General features: G+C 45.9%; 2 protein-coding genes and 1 long non-coding RNA gene across 11 annotated transcripts in view; 2 read left to right on the top strand and 1 right to left on the bottom strand.

Annotated features, from left to right (window-relative positions):
• The window catches only part of HKDC1 (hexokinase domain containing 1), a 54,635-nt gene extending 31,210 nt beyond the window's left edge, over positions 1 to 23,425 (top strand). For 2 of the 3 annotated variants that reach the window (XM_002807444.6, XM_054242968.2), the window contains 8 exons: positions 2,349 to 2,494; positions 2,588 to 2,707; positions 10,588 to 10,683; positions 10,863 to 10,962; positions 12,603 to 12,786; positions 15,513 to 15,668; positions 21,461 to 21,694; positions 22,480 to 23,425. In XM_002807444.6, coding sequence (XP_002807490.3) covers positions 2,349 to 2,494; positions 2,588 to 2,707; positions 10,588 to 10,683; positions 10,863 to 10,962; positions 12,603 to 12,786; positions 15,513 to 15,668; positions 21,461 to 21,694; positions 22,480 to 22,627 — 1,184 coding nt within the window. In that variant the 3' untranslated portion in view covers positions 22,628 to 23,425. The remainder of the gene's footprint in view (positions 1 to 2,348; positions 2,495 to 2,587; positions 2,708 to 10,587; positions 10,684 to 10,862; positions 10,963 to 12,602; positions 12,787 to 15,512; positions 15,669 to 21,460; positions 21,695 to 22,479) is intronic. The other variant, XM_035268141.3, reaches the window with a different exon arrangement.
• On the bottom strand, positions 1,073 to 25,994 carry LOC118146312 (uncharacterized). Its single transcript, XR_004731988.3, has 4 exons — positions 25,678 to 25,994; positions 22,216 to 22,333; positions 13,443 to 21,374; positions 1,073 to 1,472 (listed from the first exon to the last, which is right to left on the bottom strand). It is a non-coding gene; the product is annotated as an uncharacterized LOC118146312 (long non-coding RNA).
• Positions 25,995 to 26,093: 99 nt separating this feature from the next.
• HK1 (hexokinase 1) overlaps positions 26,094 to 26,458 on the top strand; it is a 132,572-nt gene continuing 132,207 nt past the window's right edge. For all 7 annotated transcript variants that reach the window (XM_078345691.1, XM_035268139.3, XM_078345689.1 and 4 more), the window contains exon 1: positions 26,094 to 26,179. The gene's annotated coding sequence lies outside the window, so the exon portion shown is untranslated. The remainder of the gene's footprint in view (positions 26,180 to 26,458) is intronic.

The raw sequence follows: 26,458 nt of genomic DNA, 5'->3' as shown, positions 1-26,458 counted from the left end.
GATTCGCCCACCTCAGCCTCCCAAAGTGCTGGGATTACAGGTGTGAGACACAGCACCCGGCTGGCCTTGGTTAACTCAGGCATTTGCAGTTAAAAACACAAAACAAAAAACCTACATTAGGTTATGTGTGTGCATTTATGTGTGTGTAGATGAGAACATGAATGTACCCCATGCTTTGAGCAACCCCCCAACTCCGCCCCCAGATTCTGTCCCCAGGAGCTTTGTTTCAGACGACTGGGATTGCCTGGGCTTGTCTTCCTGCTGCTGCTCTGGCTCTGTTCTCTTTTGCGGCTTGGCTCGCTTCCCTTTCCCTCTCATGACTTCTGCCCCCAACTTCTCCAACCCTTGATCCTTCTGGTCCTCAATGCTCAGCCAATGAAGCCACTAAGTTGTGAAGTCAGTTCTTCAGACAAATTATTTTACCTTTTTGACTCTGATGAGACGCTTCCAGAAATAATGACCTTAGTAAAATGCTTTACATCTTATAATTTACTTTTGGACCTTTCATTTCATTTCATGCCCACTTGGAATATTACCAAAGAGGGAATGGTTCCCATCTTACAGATGCTATAACTGAGGTTAGAGATGTTAGATGACCTACTCAAGGTCCTACAGCTGTACTTGGGATCTCTTAACTGAAAGCAGTAACAGGCACTGTTCAATTATTCATTCTTGGCTGAGCGCAGTGGCTCACGCCTATAATCCCAGCACTTTGGGAGGACAAGGTGGGAGGATCACTTGAGGCCAGGAATTTGTGACTAGCCTAGCCGATATGGTGAAACTCTGTATCTACTAAAAATAGCCAGGCAGGGGGGCAGGCACCTGTAGTCCCAGCTGCTTGGGAGGCTGAGGCAGGAGAATCACTTGACCTGAGAGGTGGAGGAGGCAGTGAGCTGAAATTGTGCAACCGCACTCCAGCCTGGGCGATAGAGCAAGATTTCATCTCTAAAAAACAACCAAAAAAAATTATTTTATTTATTTATTTATTTATTTGAGACAGAGTTTCACTCTTGTCTCTGAGGCTGGAGTGCAGTGGCACGATCTCAGCTCACTACCACCTCTGCCTGCCAAATTCAAGTGATTCTCCTGCCTCAGCCTCCCGAGTAGCTGGGATTACAGGTGCCCACCACCATGCCCAGCTGATTTTTTGTATTTTTAGTAGAGACAGGGTTTCACCATGTTGGGCAGGCTGGTCTCAAACTCCTGACCTCAGGTGATCTGCCCGCCTTGGCCTCCCAAAGGGCTGGGATTTCAGGTGTGAGCCACCGCTCCTGACCTATTTATTCTTCTATCCCTTTAATCCTCTGCCTTCATTCCTCAAAGTTTCATTGAGCACTTACTCCATGTCAGGCTCCGTCCAGCACAGTGATAGCTCAGTGAGACACAGTCCATGCCTGTGAGGAGCTCAGTCTGCTGGGCTGGCAGACAGCGAACAAACGAATGCCATACTGTGCCAGGTGATGACAGGTGCTCTGGAGAAAAATAAGCAGATAGGGAGTCAGAGAGATGGCTGGGAGTGGCGTGTTTGGCAAATTCAAGGCAGAGCAAAAAGACCAGTGTGGCCAGAGCACAGTGAGTGAGGCAGAGGGGCAGTGAACAGTTCTACGGAACAGATTTGGATGCCACGAGGCATCAGAGGAGTGACGGGCACTGCACGTGGGTGACCACACAGTACCATGAGGTAGGACTTGACAGTTTCCTTGTTAGCTAGGTGGAGGTTTGGGGATCTGGGGAAGGAGGTGGAGAACAGGAAGAATTGTTTCATGCTGGTAACAAACAGTTCCTTAGGCCACAGAGACAGGATAAAAACACCTTCCAGAGTCCCTTGCCCTGAGGGCAGCCTTGCCTGGATTCCCCGCAAAGGCCCCTTGGATTTGAGAAACATGCATGTCCTTGACTGGATGCCTGCACTGTTCCTTCAGGCTCTGGAGAGGGCTGTCAATGAAGTTGAAAGAGCCTTCAGAGGTCTACTCTCCTTACTTTGCAGATGTGGAATGATGGGACCTTGCCCCTCTTGCTCAAGATAAAAAGTCATTTCTCAGAAGCCCCAGGTCCCTTGACTCAAGGCCAGGGCTCTTTTCACAGCACCTCACTGGTGACAGCATAGGTGGTGCCTGGGCCTTTCCTGCAGAAGTGGAGGCCAAGGGAATCAGCCTGGCCTCACGCAGGCTCACGATGCCTGCCCAGGGCCCAGGCGGCGCTGTGCATGGTGGCTGCCATGACCTTCTGGTATGTGAAGCCCAGGAGTACAGGCCCTGGGTCTGCTCTGCTCCAGCATCTCCTCTTCCTCCCAATGCCCCGACACGAGTCCCTGTCATGGAATGCAACTGCTACTTTCTCCACTATAGAGAAAGGAAAGTTCCTCGCCCTAGATCTTGGGGGAACCAACTTCCGCGTCCTCCTCGTGAAGATCAGAAGTGGACGGAGGTCAGTACGAATGTACAACAAGATCTTCGCCATTCCCCTGGGGATCATGCAGGGCACTGGTGAGGAGGTAAGTGCCAAGTGAGGGCTTTGCTCCCTGCGGTGCCAACCTGCCACGCTGTGTCGGTGCCCACCTGGTGTGAATGCTGCTCTCTCTCTGCAGCTCTTTGACCACATTGTGCAGTGCATTGCCGACTTCCTGGACTACATGGGCCTCAAGGGAGCCCCCCTACCTTTGGGCTTCACGTTCTCATTTCCCTGCAGGCAGATGAGCATTGACAAGGTAAGACAGCCCTGCCAGGCTCATGGCCAGCCCAGTGGGCTTCCCTCCTCTATTGGGGCCGTCTCCAGATAACTCCCAGCCAGCCTTCATTTTTACAGGGATCTTAGGTTTAGGGCAGCTGGGGACACATGATAGAGAATTTCAACAACTTAATTTTTAATCAATTTATCACGATTTTTTTGGATTGATATTCACAAGATAATTTAGAGTAGTATGCAATCAAGGGACACATGCATAATATTCCTACTAAAAGAGAGGTCGAATAATATTATGGAGAGAGGGAGAAAGAGGTAATGACCAGTGAAGTCCAGTTATAACAATTGGGCAATAATACAATCTGTGTATTTCTGGACAGCTATGTAAACAGGGGATTACAATGGGGAAAGAAAGCTTACCAGCACATCATAACAAATGATTTTTTTTTTTTTTTTTGAAATGGAGTTTTGCTCTTGTCACCCAGGCTGGAGTGCAATGGCGCAATCTCAGCTCACTGCAACCTCTACCTCCTGGATTCAAATGATTCTCTTGCCTCAGCCTCCTGAGTAGCTGAGATTACAGGCACCTACCATCACGACTGGCTAACTTTTGTATTTTTAGTAGAGATGGGGTTTCACCATCTTGGCCAGGCTGGTCTCGAACTCCTGACCTTCTTATTCGCCTGCCTCAGCTTCTCAAAGTACTGGGATTATAGGCATGAGCCACTGTGCCCGGCAAAAAATGCATTTATTTTCTAATATTAGTATCTCAGGAGGAATTGCTCACATGGCCACTTTAGTTGACATTGAAGGACATCATGGTTTATCATTTTAATAGATAATTCATAAAAATATGGAGATATTTATCACAAAGTCTTTCTTGTAATTTTAGGGTAAAAACACCCAGGGTTGTCCAGTTGTGGTGGCTCATCTCTGTAATCCTAGCACTTTGGGAGGTCGATATGGGAGGATTGCTTGAGGCCAGGAGTTTAAGACCAGCCTGGGCAACACAGTGAGACTCTTAAAAAAACAAAAAAACAAAACTGAGCTGCTTGACAGGATGAAGTGGGAGGATCACTTGAGCCCAGGAGATTAAGGTTCCAGTGAGCTATGATTACTGCACTCCAGTTGGGGCAACAGAGTGAGACTCCATCTCTATTTTAAAAAAAAAAGCACGCACACACATACACAACAAGCACGCTCAGTGCAGTGGCTCACGTCTATAATCCTAGCACTTTGGGAGGCCAAGGTGGGAGGTTCACTTAAGTCCAGGAGTTAGAGACCAATCTGGGCAATACAGCAAGTCCCCATCTCTAAATGTGTGTGTGTGTGTGTGTGTATTTATGTGTCTCTGTGTAAAAACAAGGCTGGGTGCAGCGCTCATGCCTGCAATCCCAGCACTCTAGGAGGCCGAGGTGAGCAGATCACCTGAGGTCAGGAGTTTGAGACCAGCCTGGCCAACATGGCGAAACCCTGTCTCTACTCAAAGTACAAAAATTAGCCAGGCATGGTGGTGGGTGCCTGTAATCCCAGCTACTCAGGAGGCCGAGGCAGAAGAATTGCTTAAACCTGGGAGGTGGAGGTTGCAGTGAGCTGAGATCATGCTACTGCACTCCATCCTGGATGACAGAGCGAGACTCCATCTCAACAACAACAGCAACAACAACAAATCACCCAGGCTTAATTATATGTATAATGAATAAAGGTTTTTAAATGGGAAGCTAAGACACAGGTAAGCCAGCAATGTGTGTTTTTTAGCATGGGTTTTTTTTTAACTAGCTTAACTAAGAGGTAGAGCTTAGATGTGGGGACTAGATACCAGTCTGAGCTCTTAGAATGCCCAGAGCTCCAGTAAGTCATGGTGGCCTCTGCCTGGAGCTGGCAGTGGGTGAGTGAGGCTGGGCCTTTGTATAAGGCTGGGGCAGAGCTGTCTGTTTTGCAGATGGTGGGAGACAGTTTGCAGCCTCTGCCAGTGCCCACACAGTAAGCTTGCAGGAAGGGACATATCCTTCTTCAGAGGCTTGGGAGCAGACCCAGTTGTGGCCACACAGAGAGGCCTGGTGTCCATTCCAAGGTCAGGAAACACGGGCTCTGGGGTCGTGGGTTCCTGGTTTGCAACCCTGTCTCTACTGCTTCCCATCTGAATAACATTTTTTTTGAGACCAAATTTTGCTCTTGTTGCCCAGGCTGGAGTGCAGTGGTGCAATCTTGGCTCACCACAACCTCCATCTCCCGTGTTCAAGCAATTGTCCCGCCTCAGCCTCCTGATTAGCTGGGATTACAGGAATGTGCCACCATGCCTGGCTAATTTTGTGTTTTTAGTAGAAATGGGGTTTCTCCATGTTGGTCAGGCTGGTCTCCACCTCCCAATCTCAGGTGATCCACCTGCCTTGGCCTCCCAAAGTGCTGGGATTACAAGTGTGAGGTACTGTGCCCGGCCCACATCTGAGTAACCTTGAGAAGATCATTTAAATTCTCTGAGGCTTGGTTTCCCCATTGGTGAAAATGGAGGAATGCGGTGAGAAGTAAATGAGCTCATGTGTGTAAAATGCACAGCATGGTGTTTAGCACCTGGCAGGCACTCAAATCCTAGTATCATCCTTCAGACTTAAGGTGGCATAGGATTGAAATTCAGCCTGGAAAAGGCTGAGAGGAATCTGGTGCTGGTAATGGTGGTGAGGAAGGGGTACATTGTCACCAGGGGCTGACACAATGATGGTGGATTCTCTGCAAACCCCTGGCCTCTTCACAGACAGACTCACCAGCTTGTGGTGAGGAGCTCTGCCTTTCTGATAGACTCTCATTAGCCAAGCTTCCAAGACTGGCATAAAGCGCAATACAGCTTCCTAAATTTATGGGAGAACTCTGATCAGCTCAGCAGGTCAACCAGAGAGCTCAGGACAATAATAAGAGTAGCACCAAAGATGCATTAAGATTTTGTCCAGGGCCAGAAGCAGTGGCTCACGCCTGTCATCCCAGCACTTTGGGAGGCTGAGGTGGGCAGATCACTTGAGGTCAGGAGTTCGAGACCAGCCTGGCCAACATGGTGAAACCCCATCTTTACTAAAAATATAAAAATTAGCTGGGCATGGTGGCGTGTGCCTGTAATCCCAGCTATTCGGGAGGCTAAGGCAGGGGAATCCCTAGAACCCAGGAGGCAGAGGTTGCAGTGAGCTGAGATTGCACCACTGCACTCCAGCCTAGGCGACAGAACAAGACTCAGCTACTACAGGCATGTGCTACCACGCCAGGCTGATTTTTATTTTTATTTTTGTATTTTAGTAGAGATGGGATTTCACCATGTTGGCCAGGATGGTCTCCATCTCCTGACCTTGTGACCCACCCGCCTCCGCCTCCCAAAGTGCTGGGATTACCGTGCCCAGCACATTTTCTTATTGTGGTGAAATATACATAACATAAATTTCCCACTATAACTATTTTTTATGTGCACAGTTCTGTGGCATGAAGTAATTCACATTTTTGTGCAGTCATCCCCACTATCCATCTCTTAAACTTAACTTTTCCATCTGAAATGCTGTACCCATTAAGCACTGATTCTCCAGTCCACCCTCCCCCAGCCCCTATAACCACTCTTCTGCTTTCTGTCTCTACGAATTTGACCATTCTACGTATCTCACGTAAGTGGAATCATACGGCATTTATCCTTTTGCATCTGGCTTACTTCTGTGAGCATAACGTCCTCAAGGTTCATCCATGTTGTATCATGTGTTGGAGCTTCCTTCCTCTTTAAGGGGAATACTGTCTTGTGTGTATACACACTGTTTTCATCACCATTGTGTGGCTGAGAAAAATGGCAGCACAGAGAGAGTGGCATGAGCTGCCCGAGTTGCCACACCTGTAAATGGAGGTGGAGGCTCCAACCTGGCACCTGGGGCCTGCAGACCCCAGGCTCTCACTCTCTGCCTTGTTGGGGATCAGGACCTGGAGTCCAGGAAGCACACTTTTGATGCCAGTGTTTCTGAATCATTTTAGCTATAATGCACTGTACAACCAAGCATATCTAATGAAGACAAAAACTCAAGAAGTGATACCCTCATTATGTGCATTATGCTTTATTTTTTATTCTACTTCATTTTTCATATGGGGAAATTGAGGCACAGAGGTCTCATCTGATGGGTAGGTGCACAGTCAGAATGGAAATGGAGCTTGGAGGGCTTTGAGAGCACCATCCAAGCACACTTGTCCTTTTCTCTGAGGGATGGGTGGCAGCTCCCCTCCCACCACCCATCACTTAGAGAAAGGGGCAAGAGGGGTTCATAAGACAGAATTATTTGGTACATAGCGGGTTCTTTCAGATTAAAAATGCACACATTCTAAATACCAGCAGATCAGTTTCGCAAACACACGCCCAACGAGGAAGGATGTTGACTGTAGCACCACTGAAATACTGAAAAAAAATCTGTTTTTTAATCTGATTTTTAAAATGAGGGCTGGGTGTGGTGGCTCATGCCTGTAATCCCAGCACTTTGGGAGGCTGAGGCGAGTGCATCACTTGAGGTCAGGAGTTTGAGACCAGCCTGGCCAACATGGCGAAACCCTGTCTCTATTAAAAATACAAAAATTAGCCAGGTGTGGTGGTAGTAGCCTGTAATCCCCGCTACTGGGAAGGCTGAGGCAAGACAATCGCTTGAGCCTGGGAAGCAGAGGTTACAGTGAGTCAAGATTACATCACTGCACTCCAGCCTTGGCATTAGATCGAGACTCTGCCTTAAAAAAGTGATTTTAAAAAAATGAGAAATAACCCAAATATCTGGCAATGGAGAGTGACTAAATAAAGTATGGTATGTCAATCATATGGACTTGATTTTTATTTAACGAATGCATACATGGTGCCTGCTCTGTGCCAGACACTGTTCTAAGTGCTTCATGGATACTTCCTTACCTACCTGGGCAGCCGTAGTTGGAATAGTTACGAGTATGAGCTCTGGAGCCGATGCCTGGGTTCAAATCCTGGCTTTTCTACTTATTGGCTGTGTGACCTTGGGCAAGTTATTTAACCCCTCTGTTCCTTGGTTTCTTCATTTGAAAATGATCACAAAAATAGAACTCATTTTATAGGTGTGTTCTGTGGATTTATTTCTGAATATTTTGCTAAGTGAAGGAATGTGGCAGATCCATATAAATGGCCTGGAAGGGTCTGGAAGATACATTACTGAATGAGAAAAACAAATTGCAGTAGTTCACACACAGTGTGAATTTATTTACTTAAAAATATGTGTAAATTCACACCTAAAAGAAGAAATGGGAAAAAAAGAAAAAAAATACTAATAAGTGGAGAGGAAAAGGTCTGGAAGGATTAGTATCAGACTAATGACAGAGGTTACCTCTCAGATTGGAGGGATGGGAGTTGAAGGGAACTATCCTTATCAGCGGCATTTTAATTTTTTACACTAATGCATTCCTGCATTGCTGCTGCCATTAAAAATTAATACACGGACCGGAAGGGTGCGGTGTGCAGCTGTCTGCGGTCCTGACTGGGCGCCAGGGCACAGCTACTGCTCCTGGCTCAGGACACTGTGCCTCTGGGCCTCTTTCCAAGCAGCTCTGAAGGTGTCATGAAGACACAGTGAGGAGGAAGGGGAGACCTGTGGGTAGCTAGAAGCAAAGCCCCTGATGGCTGGGGAGAAAAAAGAGAGACATCAAAAAATGGATTAGTTTTGTATAATTGCAATTAATAAGAGAGGCTTTCCAGTTGGGGGTATCTCTAATGTTCTACACATACCAACCAGGGAAGGAGCCAGCCAAGGGGCCCAGTTTCCCCAGAACTATGGAGGGAAGTGGGGAGACCGGGGCTTGCGGGCTAACGGCCTCAGGGTGAAGTGGCATCCAGCCACGGGGCTGACGGCGCTGCTATCAGATTTTCTGACTTCCTTTCCTGTCCCAGGGGTTCTGCTGGCCTGGACACTCCAGCTCTGCCTGCCTTCACCCCACCCTGGCTTTCTAGGTGATGGAGACTGGGGCTAGACTAAATTCTGCCTCAGGCTAACAGTGCAACCTTTTGAGAATTAAATATACTACTTTCCGGCGGGGGTGCAGTGGCTCATGCCTGTAACCCCAGCACTTTGGGAGGCCAAGGTGGGCGGATCACTTGAGGTCAGGAGTTTGAGACCAGTGTGGCCAACATGGTGAAACCTCATCTGTTCTAAAAATACAAAAATTAGCTGGGTGTGATGGTGCATGCTTGTAATCCCAGCTACTCAGGAAGCTGAGGCAGGGGAATTGCTTGAACCCAGGAGGCAGAGGTTGCGGTGAGCCAAGATCATGCCATTGTACTCTAGCCTGGGCAACAGAGTGAGAATCTGTCTCAAAGAAAAAAAAAAACTACTTTCTCAATAGTATAAAAATTATATATTTTAATTTTTAAGAAATTAGAAAATATAGACTAACAAAAAGGAGAGAGGAAAAGTGACGCATAGTCCTGTGTCCGGAGAGAACCACTGTTAACCCTTTTGGTGTATGTATTATTCCAGTCCTTTTCCAGATGTGAGTATGTGTGTGTATATGAGTATAATTTTAAAAATGCAAATAGAGGCTGGGTACGGTGGCTCATGTCTGTAATCCCAGCATTTTGGGAGACCGAGGCGGGCAGATCATCTGAGATCAGGAGTTCAAGATGAGCCTGGCCAACATGGTGAAACCCCATCTCTACTAAAAATACAAAAAGCTTAACTAGGCATTGTGGCAAGCCCCTGTAATTCCAGCTACTTGGGAGGCCGAGGCAGGGAGAATCACTTGAACCCTGGAGGTGGAGGTTGTAGTGAGCTGAGATCTCACCATTGCACTCCAGCCTGGGCAACAGAGCGAGACTCTATCTCAAAAAAAAATTTTTAAATAAAAAAAATAGAATAATTCTGTATTTGTTTGATATGCTTTCACAGTGTGTGGAAAAATCTCTTTCTCTCATGTCCAATATTCTCTGACAGTGCAATTATTTATGGGTGTATACCATGTCCTGTATCGAGGTACAGAATGATAGATCCATACTGTTGAGTAGTAGGAGGCCTCTAGTTTTTCACTGTGAAACATGCTTTGATAAACATTTGGTAGCTTTGCCTTTAATCACATCATAATCTGTCCTTGGCTAAGTTAGGAGTTGGATCATGGCTGGACGTGGTAGCTCACGCCTGTAATCCTAGCACTTTGGGAGGCCAAGGCAGGCAGATCACGAGGTCAAGAGATCGAGACCATCCTGGCCAACATGGTGAAACCCTGTCTCTACTAAAAATACAAAAAAATTAGCTGGGCGTGATGGCATGCACCTGTAGTCCCAGCTACTCAGTAGGCTGAGGCAGGAGAATTGCTTGAATCTGGGAGGTGGAGATTGCAGTGAGCTGAGATCGTGCCACTGCGCTCTAGCCTGGCACCTGGCAACAAAGTGAGACTCTGTCTCAAAAACAAAACAAAACAAAACAAAAATTAGCTGGGCACGGTGGTGCATGCCTGTAATCCCAGCTAATTTTTTTGGGAGGCTGAGGCAGGAGAATCACTTGAACCCAACGGAGGTTGCTGTGAGCTGAGATAGCGCCATTGCACACCAGCCTGGGCAACAAGTGAAACTCCGTCTCAAAAAAAAAAAAAAAGAAAGAAATAGGATCACTATGATTCTAGGCCTTTATTTTGAGTAGTCATGGCCAGGGAACATGATTTGAGCTTTGACGGGTATGAATTGCTTCAGTGATTCCACTCAGCAGTAGACCACTCAGTGGTTGTGCTCTGTGATACTGGTGTGCCCAGGGTTAGGGCTAGGGAGGTAGAGGCACAGTCAAAACCACATGTGTACTTGACAAGCAGTCAGCTATAGTGCCTTGCGTCTGTTGGATGTTGAGGTTGTGCAGTGGCCCCAGCAAACTATTGCTCAAATGAATTTCCCCTCCTTTCTTTCAGGGAGCACTCATAGGGTGGACCAAAGGCTTCAAGGCCACTGACTGTGAAGGGGAGGACGTGGTGGACATGCTCAGGGAAGCCATCAAGAGGAGAAATGTAGGATGTGGTATTGAGGCTCGTGCCTGCTCCTGTGGCCTTCCTGAGACCCTCTGCTCTGCCAACCTCTGCCCAGTTCCTGTGACTCTGGCCTCTGCCCGCCTTGGGATGACATGCCCCTGCTAAGGCTGTTTGACTTGCACATTCCACTCATAGTAGAGCTGTTTTTTGTTTTGCAGGAGTTTGACTTGGACATTGTTGCACTTGTGAATGATACAGTGGGGACCATGATGACCTGTGGCTATGAAGATCCTAATTGTGAGATTGGCCTGATTGCAGGTAAGTGGTCTGGCATGGCCCATTGGCCTAATCCCCCTGAATCCGTTGATGGTTTCCTTTTAACATAGTGAGGGGACGGGCATTGTTCCATTGTACAAAGGCTCTGCCCAAAGCAGAGATGAAGTTAAGATTGGAACTCCAGGTCGCCAAGTTCTTTCGTCAGTCCTAAGCCAAGGTTATCCTGTCGATTGAGGAAGGATAATGACACAGGAAGAAGGGATTTTTCAGTTAGGACCTTGGGGGCAATTGTCATGGGAGGAAGGAGATCACGGTTGGATCATCCTGGCCTGGGGCTGAGGGAGCTATTACAGATTTTCATTCTGGCTCCTATGTGCGCCTCTTCTGTTCTCTGAATTCTTCTGGTTCTTAGGGTGTACAGGAAGGAGAGGAGTTGGAAATGCACTTAGAAGAGGGTAAAGGAGGGGCCTGATACAGGGTCTTTGGGAGAAGTCTGGCTGTGATTAAAGCCAAGGGTAGATTATAGGGGGCAGCTCTCTCTATGATGGGTAGAATGGGTAGGATTGGAACAGGTAGAGATGGGGACGAAAGGCATTCCAGGTAACAGGCACAGGCTCAGTAATGATAGAACCTAGAAAAGTTGTTCCATTTGATCATCTGGGCTTTCTGGGTATAAGCAGCAGGTGGAACAAGGAGGTGGGACGCACTGAGCTATCTCCAATGCCAGGTAAGAGGTTTCCTCTCACACTAACTCTTACCTGCTTTGTGAGCTCAGGCAGGTGGCTTATTCTGTCTGACTTGAGTTTCTTCATCTGTGGGAGGGATTGGGCTAGATCTAGGAGGGCAACGAGGTGAGGCCTGTTGATTGACTGTAATACTTGCCTGGACTGCTGTGCTGAGAATAGTTCTGAGGCCAAGTCATGGGCAAGGAAGAAGAGAGTGGCTCACAGATGCCAAGCGTGTGCTTGTCCAAGACTAGATGATTCCTCATGGTCCCTTCCAGCTCTGACTGCTAATTTTATGACTAGTTGGAAGCTTTGTATTCCTAGGGCTTAACAATCATGATGATGAAGATGGCAGGTACTATTTCTTGAATGCTTACTATATGAAGGAAACTTACAAATAATACTTCATAACAAATCCATAAGGCAGGTATTATTTCCTTCTTTTTTTGTGTGTGTGTGAGACAGAGTTTCACTCAGTTGCCCTGGCTAGAGTGCAGTGGCATGATCTCAGCTCACCGCAACCTCTGCCTCCTGGGCTCAAGCAATTATCCTGTCTCAGCCTCCTGAGTAGCTGGGATTATAGGCACATGCCACCACACCCAGCTTTTTTTTTTTATTCTTTTGTATTTTTAGTAGAGATGGGGTTTTGCCATGTTGGTTGGCCAGGCTGGTCTCAAACTCCTGACCTTAGGTGATCTGCCCACCTTGGCCTCCCAAAGTGCTGGGATTCCAGGCGTGAGACACTGCACCCGGCCTTATTTCCTTCTTAGAAATGAAGAAACTGAGCCTCTGAAAAATGAGATGCTTGCCTAAGGTTGGCCAGCTATGACTATAAAGCTGGATTCACATTCAGTCATATCTCACTCCAAGCCTAAATTCTTACTTGCTGCACTCTGCTGCCTTTCTAAAACCTGGTGGTGTCTTCAAAGACTAACGTTCCTTCACAATTCCCTCTAGGAACAGGCAGCAACCTGTGCTACATGGAGGACATGAGGAACATTGAGATGGTGGAGGGGGATGACGGGAAGATGTGCATCAACACAGAGTGGGGAGGATTTGGAGACAATGGCTGCATAGAGGACATCCGGACCCGATACGACACGGAGGTGGACGAGGGCTCCTTGAATCCTGGCAAGCAGAGGTGAAGGGGGTGGATGTGTGCATTTATGCTGGTTGTGTAGTGAGCAAAACTACCAGACCTAAGGGGGTACCACAGCATAGCTTTGTGTGCTTATTACAGCTGTCAAATGTCAGTGAGATATTATGTGGGAACAAAATAAAAATATTATGACAAGTTTGGAACAGGTAAAAAGTTCCTTTTTCTAATTACCGTAAGGCCCCATAAGCTCTAGTGGTGGTTCTGGAAGCGAGGCAGAGGCTGCCAGCATGTTCATTCGCCGAGGGCATGGTGAGTGAGCCCTCTCAGGATGGGCTTTAAGTAAGTCTCTTTCAGAGGCCAACATCTTCAGGCCTTCAGGAGCTGGCTACCAGGTTGGTGACCTTTTCTGGGGGTGGGGAAGTGGCCACCTGTGATGGACAGGAGTACTCTCGACCGTGGTGTCATGTCCTACCATGGGTCATGGTCACTTGCAAGGTATATTCCAATGACTAACTGTATGAAAAATACTGAAACTAATGAATAGCTTAAAAAATAGAGTAGATTTCACTTGCATGCTGATATTACGAGAGAAAAGGGTAGCAGATATAGAGCTGGCATGTGATATTCGTCCATTCTCCTTTACCTATAAAGAACTGAGACTGGGTAATTTATGAAGAAAAGAAGTTTAATTGACTCACAGTTCCACAGGCTGTACAGGAAGCATGGCTGGAAAGCCTCTTACCATCATGATGGAAGGTGAAGGGAAGCAGGCACATCTTACATGGCTGGAGAAGGAGGAAGAGAGAGTGAAGGGGGAGGCGTTACACATTTAACCAGATCAGCCAGGTGTGGTGGCTCACACCTGTAATCCCAGCACTTTGGGAGGCCAAGGCAGCTGGATCACCTGAGGTCAGGAGTTTGATACCAGCCTGGCCAACATGGTGAAACCCCGTCTCTACTAAAAATATAAAAATTAGCCAGGCATGGTGGCGCATGTCTGTATATCCCAGCTACTAGAGGGGCTGAAGAAGGAGGATCACTTGAACCTGGGAGGCAGAGGTTGCAGTGAGCTGAGATTATGCCACTGCACTCCAGCCTGGGCAACAGGGTGAGACTCCATCTCAAAAAAAAAAAAAAAAAAAATTAAAACAACCAGATCTTGTGAGAACTCACTCACTATCACCAGAACAGCCAGGGAGAAATCCACCCCATGATCCAGTCACCTCCACTAGGTCCCTTTTCCAACAATGGGGATTGTAATTCAACATGAGATTTGGGTGGGGACATAAATCCAAACCATATCACATGCTAAAACTTGATTATTAACCTGGGACCATCCACTAGAAGAAGGGTTGGCAAACTTATTCTGTGAAAGACCAGATAGTAAATGTTTTAGGTTTTGCAGGCCATATGGTCTTTATTAAAGCTAATCAGTGTCTTAATATAGAAAATAAGGGGAAGCATAGGTTTATTGTCTGGGTGCTATCCAAGTTGAGAGTTCGAGCAGATGGGAAATGGGAGGGGATGCCTAGGCCATGGACACCTTGGGAGCTGTTGAACTAAGAACGTTGTCTTGGAAGAGGCTCAGACCAGACAAAAGACCAGCGCTGGTGGTTTCTTGCCCCTGTGGCACCAATCTTTGTAATTGGAAGGCAGGTGAGTTGTGGTAAGCCCAGATGAAGCAGGGATTGCTCCAGAGAGAAGGGATCTTACCTCTGAATCCTAAGTTGGGGCATCTGAGTATCATGGTTCTTCTCAAGGGGCAGTTCCTTCTAGTTAGTTTTTTGTCTGTATCCGCTGAAGACTTACATTTTTGGACTGAGATTTTAAGGGGGCAGCGCCTTTGAACTCGCCTTGAAACCACCATTGTTTGTCTGTTCTGGTGTTAATTCCCTTAGACTGATGAGATCTTGTGCAGTTAAGAGAACCCAAGCCAGCACATAAATGCTTTCCATTTGACTCTGCAAGCAGTGGCAGTCTGGCTCTGTGTCGTTGTTGTTAATGATGATGTGTGTCACCATTACACACCCTGTGTAGAGTGCCTGGTCAGTACAAGGCCCCTTTTCTCTCTTGCTCTCTTGGCCCTCTTGGAGCTCATGGTGTGGTAGAAATGGGAAGAAATTAACACTTTTTTTTTTTTTTTTTTTGAGATACAGTTTTCCTCTGTCACTGGGCTGGAGTGCAGTGGCGAGATCTCTGCTCACGGCAACCTCCGACTCCCTGGCTCAATCTCCCTTCTCAGCCTCTCGAGTAGCTGGGATTACAGGCACATGACACCACGCCCAGAAAATTTTTGTATTTTTAGTAGAAACAGGGTTTTACCATGTTGGCCAGGATGGTCTCCATCTCCTGACCTCGTAATCCATCTGCCTCAGCTTCCCAAAGTGCTGGGGAGTGAATTAACACTTTTGAGAACCCCTGGTGCATGCAGACAGTTTCAGTGTGTTATCTCGCAGAGCAGAATCTCCAGTGGAACAGATTTGTAACATAAAGCCAAGGAAAACTGGCTTTGGGGCCAAGGCTGGGGATAACTTTTGCTTAGTGTCCACTGTGCCCAGATGCTTGCCTCCTAACAGTCTTGTGGGAGACTGCTCTGCTCCCAGTTTTGTAGATGATAGCTTGCAGTGCTTGCTCACATCAAACAGCTAGTATGTGGCAAAGCTGGGAGCAGGATCTTGCTCCCTGTGGCTCCAAAGCCTGGCCTTCTCACATCATGGGGTCTTCTGCATTGCATGTCTGCCCCAACCTTATCCCTCTTCTCCTAACAGATACGAGAAAATGACCAGTGGGATGTACCTGGGGGAGATCGTACGGCAGATCCTGATCGACCTGACCAAGCAGGGTCTCCTCTTCAGAGGGCAGATTTCAGAGCGTCTCCGGACCAGGGGCATCTTTGAAACCAAGTTCCTGTCCCAGATCGAAAGGTGACCTGTGATCAAGTTCATTGTGAGGCTCTGACTGGCATACACTGCCACCACTCTGGGGTTGGGCCAATTTGAGGTTTAAAAATAAAAACAGAAAGGCTCTGGCTGGGCAAGAGGTTGCCTCCTGGGGCTGCTCCTTCCTTCTACCTGATTCAGGATCACAGCCTCGAGGACCATGTGTACAGCACTCTGGGGCCTGCAGCCTTCCTGGGCCTCAGAGTGTTTAGCAGAAATGATTAAGTCCTCCACCAGGCTTCCTCAATAGCTACACAGGAGTTAGGTTAAAGCTAAAAAAATAAAAAAATCCCCTTTTATTCCTGAAGAGAGAATGTGTCCATAAAACGAAATGAATATCCAGGAAAATAGCAACCAAATGCTCAAATGCAGCTATTTTCATTTTTGCATATTATGTTCCCTTTTAAGTTATTTTATTTTATATATACATATATTTTATTTTTATTTTTATTTTTTTGGTTACAGGTGCTCACTCCATCACCCAGGCTGGAGTATGGTGGCGCGATTGTGGCTGATTACAGCCTCTATCTGTTTTTTCTTTTCTCTCTCACTCTCACACTTTTTTTTTTTTGCTACAATATTAACCATTAATATGGATCTATCTCATTTTTCTTACTATACATATGTTATTCATTCAGATGATTCTCCCACCTTAGCCTCCTGAGTAGCTTGGGACCACAGGTGCACACCACAATGCCCAGCTAATTTTTGTATTTTTTGTAGAGATGGGGTTTCCCCATGTTGCCCAGGCTTGTCTCGAACTCCTGACCTCAAGTGGTCTGCTGGCCTCAGCCTCCCACAGTGCTGGGATTGCAGGTGTGAGCCACTGTGCCCTGCTCCTTTTAAGTTCCTGAATTCATGCAAATGGTTTTCATAATCATAATCATATTACATTTTTCACTCTGTATATTATGTTTTCAGTGTTAATGAAAATTTTCATTTAAAATTCTGGTTTTATTTTTCTATTTTTATTTTATTTATTTATTTTTGAGATGAAGTTTTGCTCTTGTTGCCCAGGCTGGAGTGCAATGGCACGATCTTGGCTCACTGCAACTTCTGCCTCCTGGATTCCCATGACTCTCCTGCCTCAGCCTCCCGAGTTGCTAGGATTACAGGCATGTGCCACCACGCCTGGCTAATTTTTTATATTTATTTATTTTTTTTAATAGAGACAGGGTTTCACCATGTTGGTCAGGCTGGTCTTGAACTCCTGATCTCAGGTGATCTACCCACCTTGCTCTCCCAAAGTGTTGGGATTACAAGCGTGAGCCACCGTGCCGGCTATTTTGTTTTTTTATTATACAAAGTGTTAAGCATATACAAAAGTGGAAAGAGAATAAAAGTGAGCTCACTGTTTTCATCACCGCATTCAACAGTAATAAACTCATGGCCAAACTGGGCTCATCTATACAGTCCTGCTGACCCATCCCCAGGCTGGGTTGACTAGAAACAAATCTCACGTCTTACATCCATTCATCTATAAATATTTCATAATGTATTTCTGAAATATAGGGGTTTTTAATAAAACATAACTACAGTACCATTATCACACTTAAAAAGCTAATGATAAACCTCAATCTCATAAAACATCCTGTTAGTGTTCTTATTTCCTGAATTGCCAAAAATTAATGGTTTTTACAGTTCTTTTGTTTGCATCGGTATCCAGAGTTCATACATGGCATTTGATTGATATGTTTAAACAATCTCTGTTAATCTGTGGGTTTCCCCTCCTTCTTGTTTTCCTTTGCAATGTATTTGTTGAAGAAACTGTCGTCTTGCCCTATGAGTTTCCTGTATTCTAGATTTTGTGGATTGCAGCATTTAGCATTTTCCTCTAACTTCTTGTATTTCCTGAAAACGCATAGTTAGACCCAGATGCTTAGTTAGATTCAGTAGTGAATTTTGGACAAGAATATTTCCTAGGTGGCATTGAGTTGTCTGTCTCTCTTTCTTTTAGGATGTTATCAGTCATTGATGCATATTGCCTGGATCTATTTATTTCACTAGATATCGTAAATGCTGATGATTCCTGCAGTTATTAGCTGGAATACTTCTAGAAAGAGGAACTTTCCCCTATCAACTCTTTGGTGTAATTATCATTTTGAATGGCTGCATATTATACTATGTTACTGTGCTATAATTTACTAAACTTTCCCTTTAGTATAGGACATCTAGATTGTTAATCTATAAATTCCTGTTATTCTGAGTAACACCATAGTTTTTTTAGTACACATAGTCATTTGAATATTGTAAATCATTTCCTTAATAGTAGAAACATTTGGTTAAAAGAAGTATTTTGCCATGGGCGCAGTATTTTTTTTCTAAGTATTTTCAATCTCTGTCACCACCAGTTATGTACAAATGTGTCAGTTTCACTGCTTTTTGTGCTAGCACTGGTTGTTATCTGATGCTTTGTTTTTGGATTTTCTCTCCATTTGTGTTCATTCATTTAATTCTCCTGCTCTTTATGGTCAGATGCCCACAAGTGGAAAACTACTTTGCAGCTGGGGAAAAAAAGAAAACACATTGTACACAAAAGTGGTATACTTAATGAGATAAATCAGATGGGCTGTTAAAGGGGAGTTCTTATTGCTTAAGGAGACGATGGCAGAATCAGTAACAGCAGCAGCGATTATGTATTTTTGGAGGGTTAATTAGCAAGTGTTCAGCATCCTTTTCCTGTCTAGTCTTCAGCCCATCCAATCTGAACAAACAGGTTAAAAATCATCATGTTTGGTGACCAAAGGAATTCTGTTTTGCTATATAAAACAGCTTCTCTCTGATGAGCAACAGATAAGCAAGTTTATTTCCCTTTGCCTTGCTTTTTTTGCTGTAATACGAGGAAACTTGTTCCTAGACAAGTGCAACATGGCAACACTCTTATGCCTCCAGAACAATTTGCTTCTGCTGCACAAGAGGTATCTGTTTTGGATGTCTTGATTTCTGCAGATTTTCTTTTTTTTCTGAGACAGGGTCTCACTCTGTTGTCTGGGCTGGAGTGCAGTGGCACAATCACAGCTTAGTGCATCCTTGATCTCCTGGGTTCAAGTGATCCTCCCACTTCAGCTGTCACCCCTGCCCCTCTCCCCTGCTCCCACCCACCACCCAGTAGCTGGGACTACAGGCGCACACCACCACACCCAGCTAATTTTTAATTTTGTATTTTTTGTAGAGATGGGGTTTCACCGAGTTGCCCAGGTTGGTCTTGAATTCCTGGGCTCAAGCCATTCGCCTGCCTAGACCTCCCAAAGAGCTGATATTACAAGTGTGAGCCACTGTGCCCGGCCAGGTTTTCTTTTGTAAAACCTTCATGAAATAAAAAGAAAATCATGGCTGGGCACGGTGGCTCATGCCTGTAATTCCAGCACTTTGGGAGGCGGAGGCAGGCAGATCACCCAAGGTCAGGAGTTCGAGATCAGCTTGACCAACATGGAGAAACCTCATCTCTACTAAAAATACAAAATTAGCCAGGGCGTGGCAGTACATACCTGTAGTCCCAACTACTCGGGAGGCTGAGGCAGGAGAATCCCTTAAACATGGGAGGTGGAGGTTGTGGTGAGCTGAGATTGCACCATTGCACTCTAGACTGGGCAACAAGAGCGAAACTAGGTCTCAAAAAAAAAAAAGAAAAAAGAAAATCCTGTCCACCTATTGCTGATGGGAATTGGTAGGTGCTGTGCTGACTGCAGCCCATTTCAAAGCAGTTTGTCAAGTGGATGGGGCAGTGTTCTCAGGGGGAAGAGCCCTGGGACCTAGAGCTTGAGTTTAAGATTTATCTCCACTACTTAACCTGTTGATCCTGCGTGATCTGAGGCAGGTTGTTTTACTTCTTTGAACCTCAATTTCCTGCCTCATAACGTAAGTAATTACCCTGTTGCTTAACCCCCAGGATTGCTCTGAGGATCAGGAAGGGAATGTACTTGAACTGGGTAAGCTGTGAAAAGCCGGGCCCAGGAAGGAATTGCAGGCTTTCTCTTGAGACATACCTAAAAACATATTTTTTTCTTACTATACAAATGTTATTCATTCATTTTAGAGAATCTAACAAATACAGATAAGCAAAAGAAAAATAAGAATTAGGCCAGGCATGGTGGCTCATGCCTGTAATCCCAGCACTTTGGGAGGCTGAGGCAGGAGGATCACCTGAGGTCAGGAGTTTGAGACTAGCCTGGCCAAGAAGGTGAAACCCTGTCTCTACTAAAAATACAAATATTAGCTGGGCGTGGTGGCGCGTGCCTGCAGGAGAATCACTTGAACCCTGGTGGAAGAGGTTGCCGTGAGCTGAGACAGCACCATTACACTCCAGTCTAAGTGACAGAGCAAGACTCTGTCTCAAAAAAAAAAAAAAAAAAAAAGAAAAGAAAAAAGAAAAATAAGAATTACCTGTAATCCTGACAATGAATAGATTTCCGCATGTGTGTGTGTGTGTGTGTGTGTGTTTTCTGGGCAAGGACAAACATTAAGACAAAAAACCAAGATCATACAGCACATAATATTTTATAATCTATTTTTTCACTATGTCATGAAGATTTTCCATGGCATGAAATATTCTCATGCAAACTCATCTTTTTTTGAGACAGGATCTCACTCTTTTGCCCAGGCTGGAGTACAGTGATATGATCATGGCTCACTGCAACCTCAATCTCCTGAGCTCAATCCCCAAATAGCTGGGACTATAGGCATGTGCAATTGTACCTGGCTAATTTTTAATTTTTTTTTTTTTGTAGAGATGTGGTCTCGTTATATAGCCCAGGCTGGTCTCAAATTCCTGGCCTCAAGTGCTTCTCCTGCCTCAGCCTCCCAAAGTGCTGGGATTACATGCATAAGCCACTGTGCTGGCCACAAACTCATATTTAAGATCTACAAAGAATTCTATCATTTGGCTACACCACCATTTACCTGCTGAATTCCCTGTATGGTCATATAGGTTGTTTCTCAATGGTTCTTTCTTGATAACACTCTTCTTCCCTAAATATTTCCTGAGACAGTAAAGGATACAACTTCACACTGCATGGCATAGGAGCCAGGGTTCTGTTTAAGTACCATTAGTTCACTGTGAGATGACCAGGGTCTAGACTCAAAATCAGCCTTCCCTATGATGGGTGTTTCTCTGCATGTGTTTACAGTCCTACCTGGTTCCCATTCTCTAAGGTTCTGATTGTATTTTGTATATTCATTTATTCACTAATGAAAATAGTGAATATTCATTTATTCACTAGCCTGTTGGCTACTACTGAAAATATAGTCTTACTATCCAAGAGCTGAGAAATCAGAAAAAGGGAAGAAAATGCAGAGAATCAGAAAAAGTTAAATAGAAGGAAAGGTGACCTTCAATTGAAGGGGGCCAGAGTATGGGAGTTGGCACGATTCGTGGGAAAGTACAAGAGGTGGTGTGAAAAGACTTGCATTTCAGCCCCTGCCCTCTACCGAGAGGGCACAGCTCTAGCAGGCTAAGCCTCAGCCTCCTCTTCTGAAAAATGGGTACCTGGCGTGTTGGTTGCTACAGCTCTTATGGCTTCTAGTGAGATCGTAGATATGAACATGCTGAACACTAGAGGCACTCACACTTTATTTTTTAAAGTTGATGGAACTTCCAGGGGTGGTGGACCTTCTTGAGTCTCAGCTTCTAAGGCATTCTGCTCCAGCCTATCCATTGCCTGGGTCAATTTCTCCTCCCTCCTGCATGGGCACCTAAGAATGGGGAGGCCATGGGTTGCATTGAGCACGCCTTAGGGCTCTGGAAAGCAGGTCCTGACTCCCTGCTGTGTTGCCTGCAGCGATCGGCTGGCCCTCCTCCAGGTCAGGAGGATTCTGCAGGAGCTGGGCTTGGACAGCACATGTGAGGACAGCATTGTGGTGAAGGAGGTGTGCGGAGCTGTGTCCCGGCGGGCAGCCCAGCTCTGTGGTGCTGGCCTGGCCGCCGTAGTGGAAAAAAGGAGAGAAGACCAGGGGCTGGAACACCTGAAGATCACTGTGGGTGTGGATGGCACCCTGTACAAGCTGCACCCTCAGTGAGTGCCCACGGGAGGCATGGTGGGTGGTGCAGCAGAGGTGCTGGTGGCCAAGGGTGGACTTGGCATAGCCTCCTCAGCTGACGCATGGGAAGATGTGTCCCTGTCCTTTTATGGGAAAGGAGTGCTGTGTGATCAAGTCACCTATTCAATCTGACAGACAAGGTGTGAGCCCTGGTGCCTCTGCTATATAATACGATGTGGGAATGTTAGCCGGCCTCTCTAACCTTGGGTTTCTCATCCACAAAAGGCTGGCACTAATAATCCCTATCACATAGGGCTAAATGCGTGAGGTTGAAATGAGTTAGCATATGTAAAGTGCTTCACACAGGACTCAAGAAATTTAAGTTGACTGGTTGCAGTGGCTCATGCCGGTAATGGCAGAGACCGGAGGATCACTTGAGCTCAGGAGTTCGAGACCAGCCGGGCAACACAGAGAGACTTTATCTCTACAAAAATAAATAAATAAAATATAAAGTGAGCAAAAATTACAAAAATTAGTTGGGCGTGGTGATGCATACCTGTAGTCCCAGATACATGGGAGGCTGAGCCGGGGGCTTGAGCCTGGAAACTCTAGGCTGCAGTGAGTTGTGATTGCACAGCTGTGCTCTATCCCGGGGCTACGGAATGAGACCGTGTCTCAAAAAAAAAATTAGAAAAGAAGCTGTTTAGAGCCTTGGAAAGCAAACCAAAGGGAAGAGACTAAAGAAATTAGATTATGACCATTTACAAATGTGCTGATTCTACATGGAAGGGCTGATGATGTTTCTCTCTCTTTTTCATAGCTTTTCTAGAATATTGCAGGAAACTGTGAAGGAACTAGCCCCTCAATGTGATGTGACATTCATGCTGTCAGAAGATGGCAGTGGAAAAGGGGCAGCGCTGATCACTGCTGTGGCGAAGAGAATACAGCAGGCACGGAAGGAGAACTAGGAACCCCTGGGATTGGGCCTGATGCGTCATGGATACTGACCAGCCTTTCCTCTGGCAGATCAGTTGGACAGACACCAGTGGGCACCGTCCTGGCTGACCTCACCTTCTGGATGGCTGAAAGAGAACCCCAGGTTCTTGGGTCCTCTTAGTATCTTGTTACTGGATTTGCAGTGACGTTACATGACATCTCTATTTGGTAAATTTGGGCCAAAATGGGCCAACTTGTGAAATCAAAGTTTCTGTCCTGGGAGCTCCCCTTTCAACACATTTTTCAGCTGAGGCTTGAGCTGAAAGTTCTCTATGGCTTTTAGTGCTGTGGCTGCTGCACTTGGAAACATACAGAACCTCCCCATGTGGCCGGCAGGCTGAGTTTCCCCACTGGGATGCTTAAGCCATCTCTTGTCGGGGATCAGGCCCTCTACTTGTGGATGAACATTGGAGAGGAAGAGGAACTCATGTCATGAACTAGGGGGATCTCATCTACCTTGTCCTTAACTTGCCATGTTGACTTCAAACCTGATGAGGGAACAAAGACTTTGAAGCATCCAGCCTCAGGATGCAGAGAGGTTGATTACCAGGGAGCCCTGCAGGAATCTTTGCATGTTTAAAGCAAGTTATGTCAGAATCCTGTAGGGTTTTGTTCCTTATTAAGTGTGTGCTATGCGGTGCGGTGCTGTCTGGGGCATCAATTTTTCATTTTGCCTGTGGTTTGTGTTGCTGCTGCTGATAGTTGTTTTAAGGATTATTAGGTATATGAAATCCAGCAAATTAATAAAAAATGTTTGATTTTCCAAGAAACACTGCATGAGATGCTGATATTTCTTCTGGGAGGCTCACTTGGCAAAGCCCTGCTTTGTGGTGGAATAAGGGATTCAGAGTCAGAAGGAGCTTGAGCATTTTTCTTGAGTCCAAACTTCCTCCCAACAAGGGGAAATATATGGAATATCTTCTACAATATCCTTAACAGATTATCCAGATTTCATTAGATTATCCAGATTTCCCACACAATCCTACAGCTCTTGCTTTTGAACAGCTGGAGTTGACTGGAAGTCCTTCTGACTTCTGAGTTGGGATCCTCCCATACGCCCCATTGGTCTCCATTCTATCCTGCAGAACTATGTGGAATTGGCCTGTCCCTGACCATTTCTATAGTGGATGTCCTCTCTGTCCTCGCTTCCCTGCTCCACCTGAACTGCCTGTGCCTTCCTGTTTTGCCACATCGTTATCTGCGTGAGTTTCACATCTGGCCAGATAGATTGTAAACTCTTTGTCAGACACATTCTTGTATTGCTCTAGTGAACCTAGCACTCTGCCACTCCTATCAAATACTTACTTGATTGAAAAAATAGAACTTTTTAAGAAATTATCTTCAGAAAAAGAATAGGGATGGTGGCTTACCCCTATAGTCCCAGCACTTTGGGAGGCTAAGGCAGGAAGATTGCTTGAGGCCAGGAGTTCAAGAACAGCTTGGACAACATAACAAGACCCCCACCCATACAAAAAATTTTTTTTGTTAGTAGAATGTGGTGGTGCACAGCTGCTGTCCCAGCTACTCAGGAGGCTGAGGGCAGGAATCTCTTGAGTCTGTGTCGGAGGTTACAATGAGCTATGATTGCACCACTGCACTCCAGCCTGGGCAATAAAACAAGACCCTGCTTCTTAAAAAAGAGAGAGAGAAAGAGAAAGAAAGAGAAAGAAAAGAGAGAAAGAAAGGAAGGAAGGAAAGAGTCAACTACTGTCATGGGAAACAAACTGAAAAGAATAATCCAGAGTGATTTTATTTTTATTTATATGCTTAATCATATACTTAATTATGACAACTCCACAGAATGCTCTTGCTGTCTCTTCAAAAGGTTATGGCGCCGGACGTGGTGGCTCACACCTGTAATCCCAGCACTTTGAGAGGCCAAGGCAGGTGGATCATGAGGTCAGGAGTTTGAGACTAGATGGACAAACAAGGTGAAACCCCGTCTCTACTAAAAATACAAAGAATTAGCTGGACATGGTGACACGAGCCTGTAGTCCCAGCTACTTGGGAGGCTGAGGCAAGAGAATCGCTTGAACGTGGGAGGCAGAGGTTGCAGTGAGCCAAGATCGTGCCACTGCATACCATCCTGGTGACAGAGAGACTCTGTCTCAAAAAAAAAAAAAAAAAGATTATGGCTTCAGCCAGGCGCGGTGGCTCATGCCTGTAATCTCAGCACTTTTGAAGGCCAAGGCAGGCAGATAATTTGAGGTCAGGAGTTTGAGACCAGCCTGGCCAGCATGGTGAAACCCCATCTCTACTAAAAATACAAAAAAAAAATAGCTGGGCATGGTGGCAGATGCCTGTGATCCTAGCTATGTGGGAAGCTGAGGCCGGAGAATCTCTTGAGCCTGGGAGATGGAGATTGCAGTGAGCCAAGATCAAGCCACTGCACTCTAGCCTGGGCAACAAATCGAGACTCTGTCTCAAAAAAAAAATTTTTTTTTTATTCCAGCTCTAAGTGTCACCATTTGCTGAAGCAGGATGTCCAGATGGAGTGAAAGAGGCTGAGTCTAAAGACCAAGAGAGAGAGGCCAGCTAGGGCTGGGGGTGATGAGGGAGCTGAGGGTTCCCTGGACATAGTTTTTTATTATTTCCTCTTTGTTGTTTTTTTGAGACAAGGTCTCACTCTGTCACCCAGGTTGGAGCGTGGTGGCACAATCCCTGCTCACTGCAACTTTGACCTCCCAGGCTTAAGCCATTCTCCAATCTCAGCCTCTTTAACTGAAACTGCAGGTACGTGCCACCATGCCAGCCAACTTTTAAATTTTTTGTAGAGGCAGGGGTCTCACTATGTTGCCCTGACTTGTCTCAAACTCCGGGCCTCAAGTGATCCTTCTGCCTTGGCCTTCCAAAGTGCTGAGATTTATAGTTGTGAGCCACCATGCCTGGTCCATACTTTCAATACAGATGTATGGTGATACTACTGTGAATAGGTCCTAGATTTACCAAAATTATCTCTCTTTTTTTGTATTTTAAGGTTATATCTCTCTAGAGAAATGTTGTATGAATTTATTAAATGTACCTTTTTGTATTTGGAAGTTATGCCTCTTTCAAGAAAAGTTTCACCTTATCAGGTTTTGTCTTAATCAATTAAAAACCTTGGTGTCCTTACTCTCTTTCTCCAGTTCTCCCATTTCATGGTAAGACATCCTCAGCTTCCAGTCCCTCTTTCCCCTGGTTCTGCCAGGGGATCTTTCTCTTTCTTGCTGTCTTTCTGGACAAATGATCTGACTCAGGTTGTTTGGCCGTTAAGTTCTCCCATGACCCGGTCTCTCAGCTCATGTTTGGCAGGTTAGGGGAGGTCACTCAGCCCCTTCTCTCCCAGCCCTGGTCTCTTACAAGAAAAAGGAGCCCCAGGGTATCTAGGCAACCTTGCACATTCTGACTAATTGATAGCATCATAGAATCCTTGAACAAGAACCAGAACTCCTAGAGGGCAGACATCTATCTTGCTTTTTTTAAACAGGCCAGCCCCTGAAACATCTTGGGCAATGGAGGGTTAACTTATCCTCAAAGTTTATGAGGTAAGACCAGCAGCCATACAGCAAAGTAAATTGTCCTCATGAGAACTCCGAAGACTTTACTTTTCTCTTCTTTTGAGACAGGGTCTTGCCATGTTACCCAGTCTGGTCTCAAACTCTTGGGCTCAAGCAATCCCCCCACCTTAACCTCCTTAGTAGCTGGGATTACAGGCACATGCCACTGTACCCAGCTGACTTTGCCTTTTAAGAAGAGCATCTTTGGCTGGGCACAGTGGCTCACGCCTATAAACCCATCACTTTGGGAGGCCGAGGCAGGCAGGT

Source organism: Callithrix jacchus, chromosome 12, assembly GCF_049354715.1.
Source record: "Callithrix jacchus isolate 240 chromosome 12, calJac240_pri, whole genome shotgun sequence".
Taxonomy (NCBI): Eukaryota; Metazoa; Chordata; class Mammalia; order Primates; family Cebidae; genus Callithrix; species Callithrix jacchus.
Note: the sequence above shows the minus strand (reverse complement) of the source record. Positions and strands in the feature narration are given on the sequence as shown.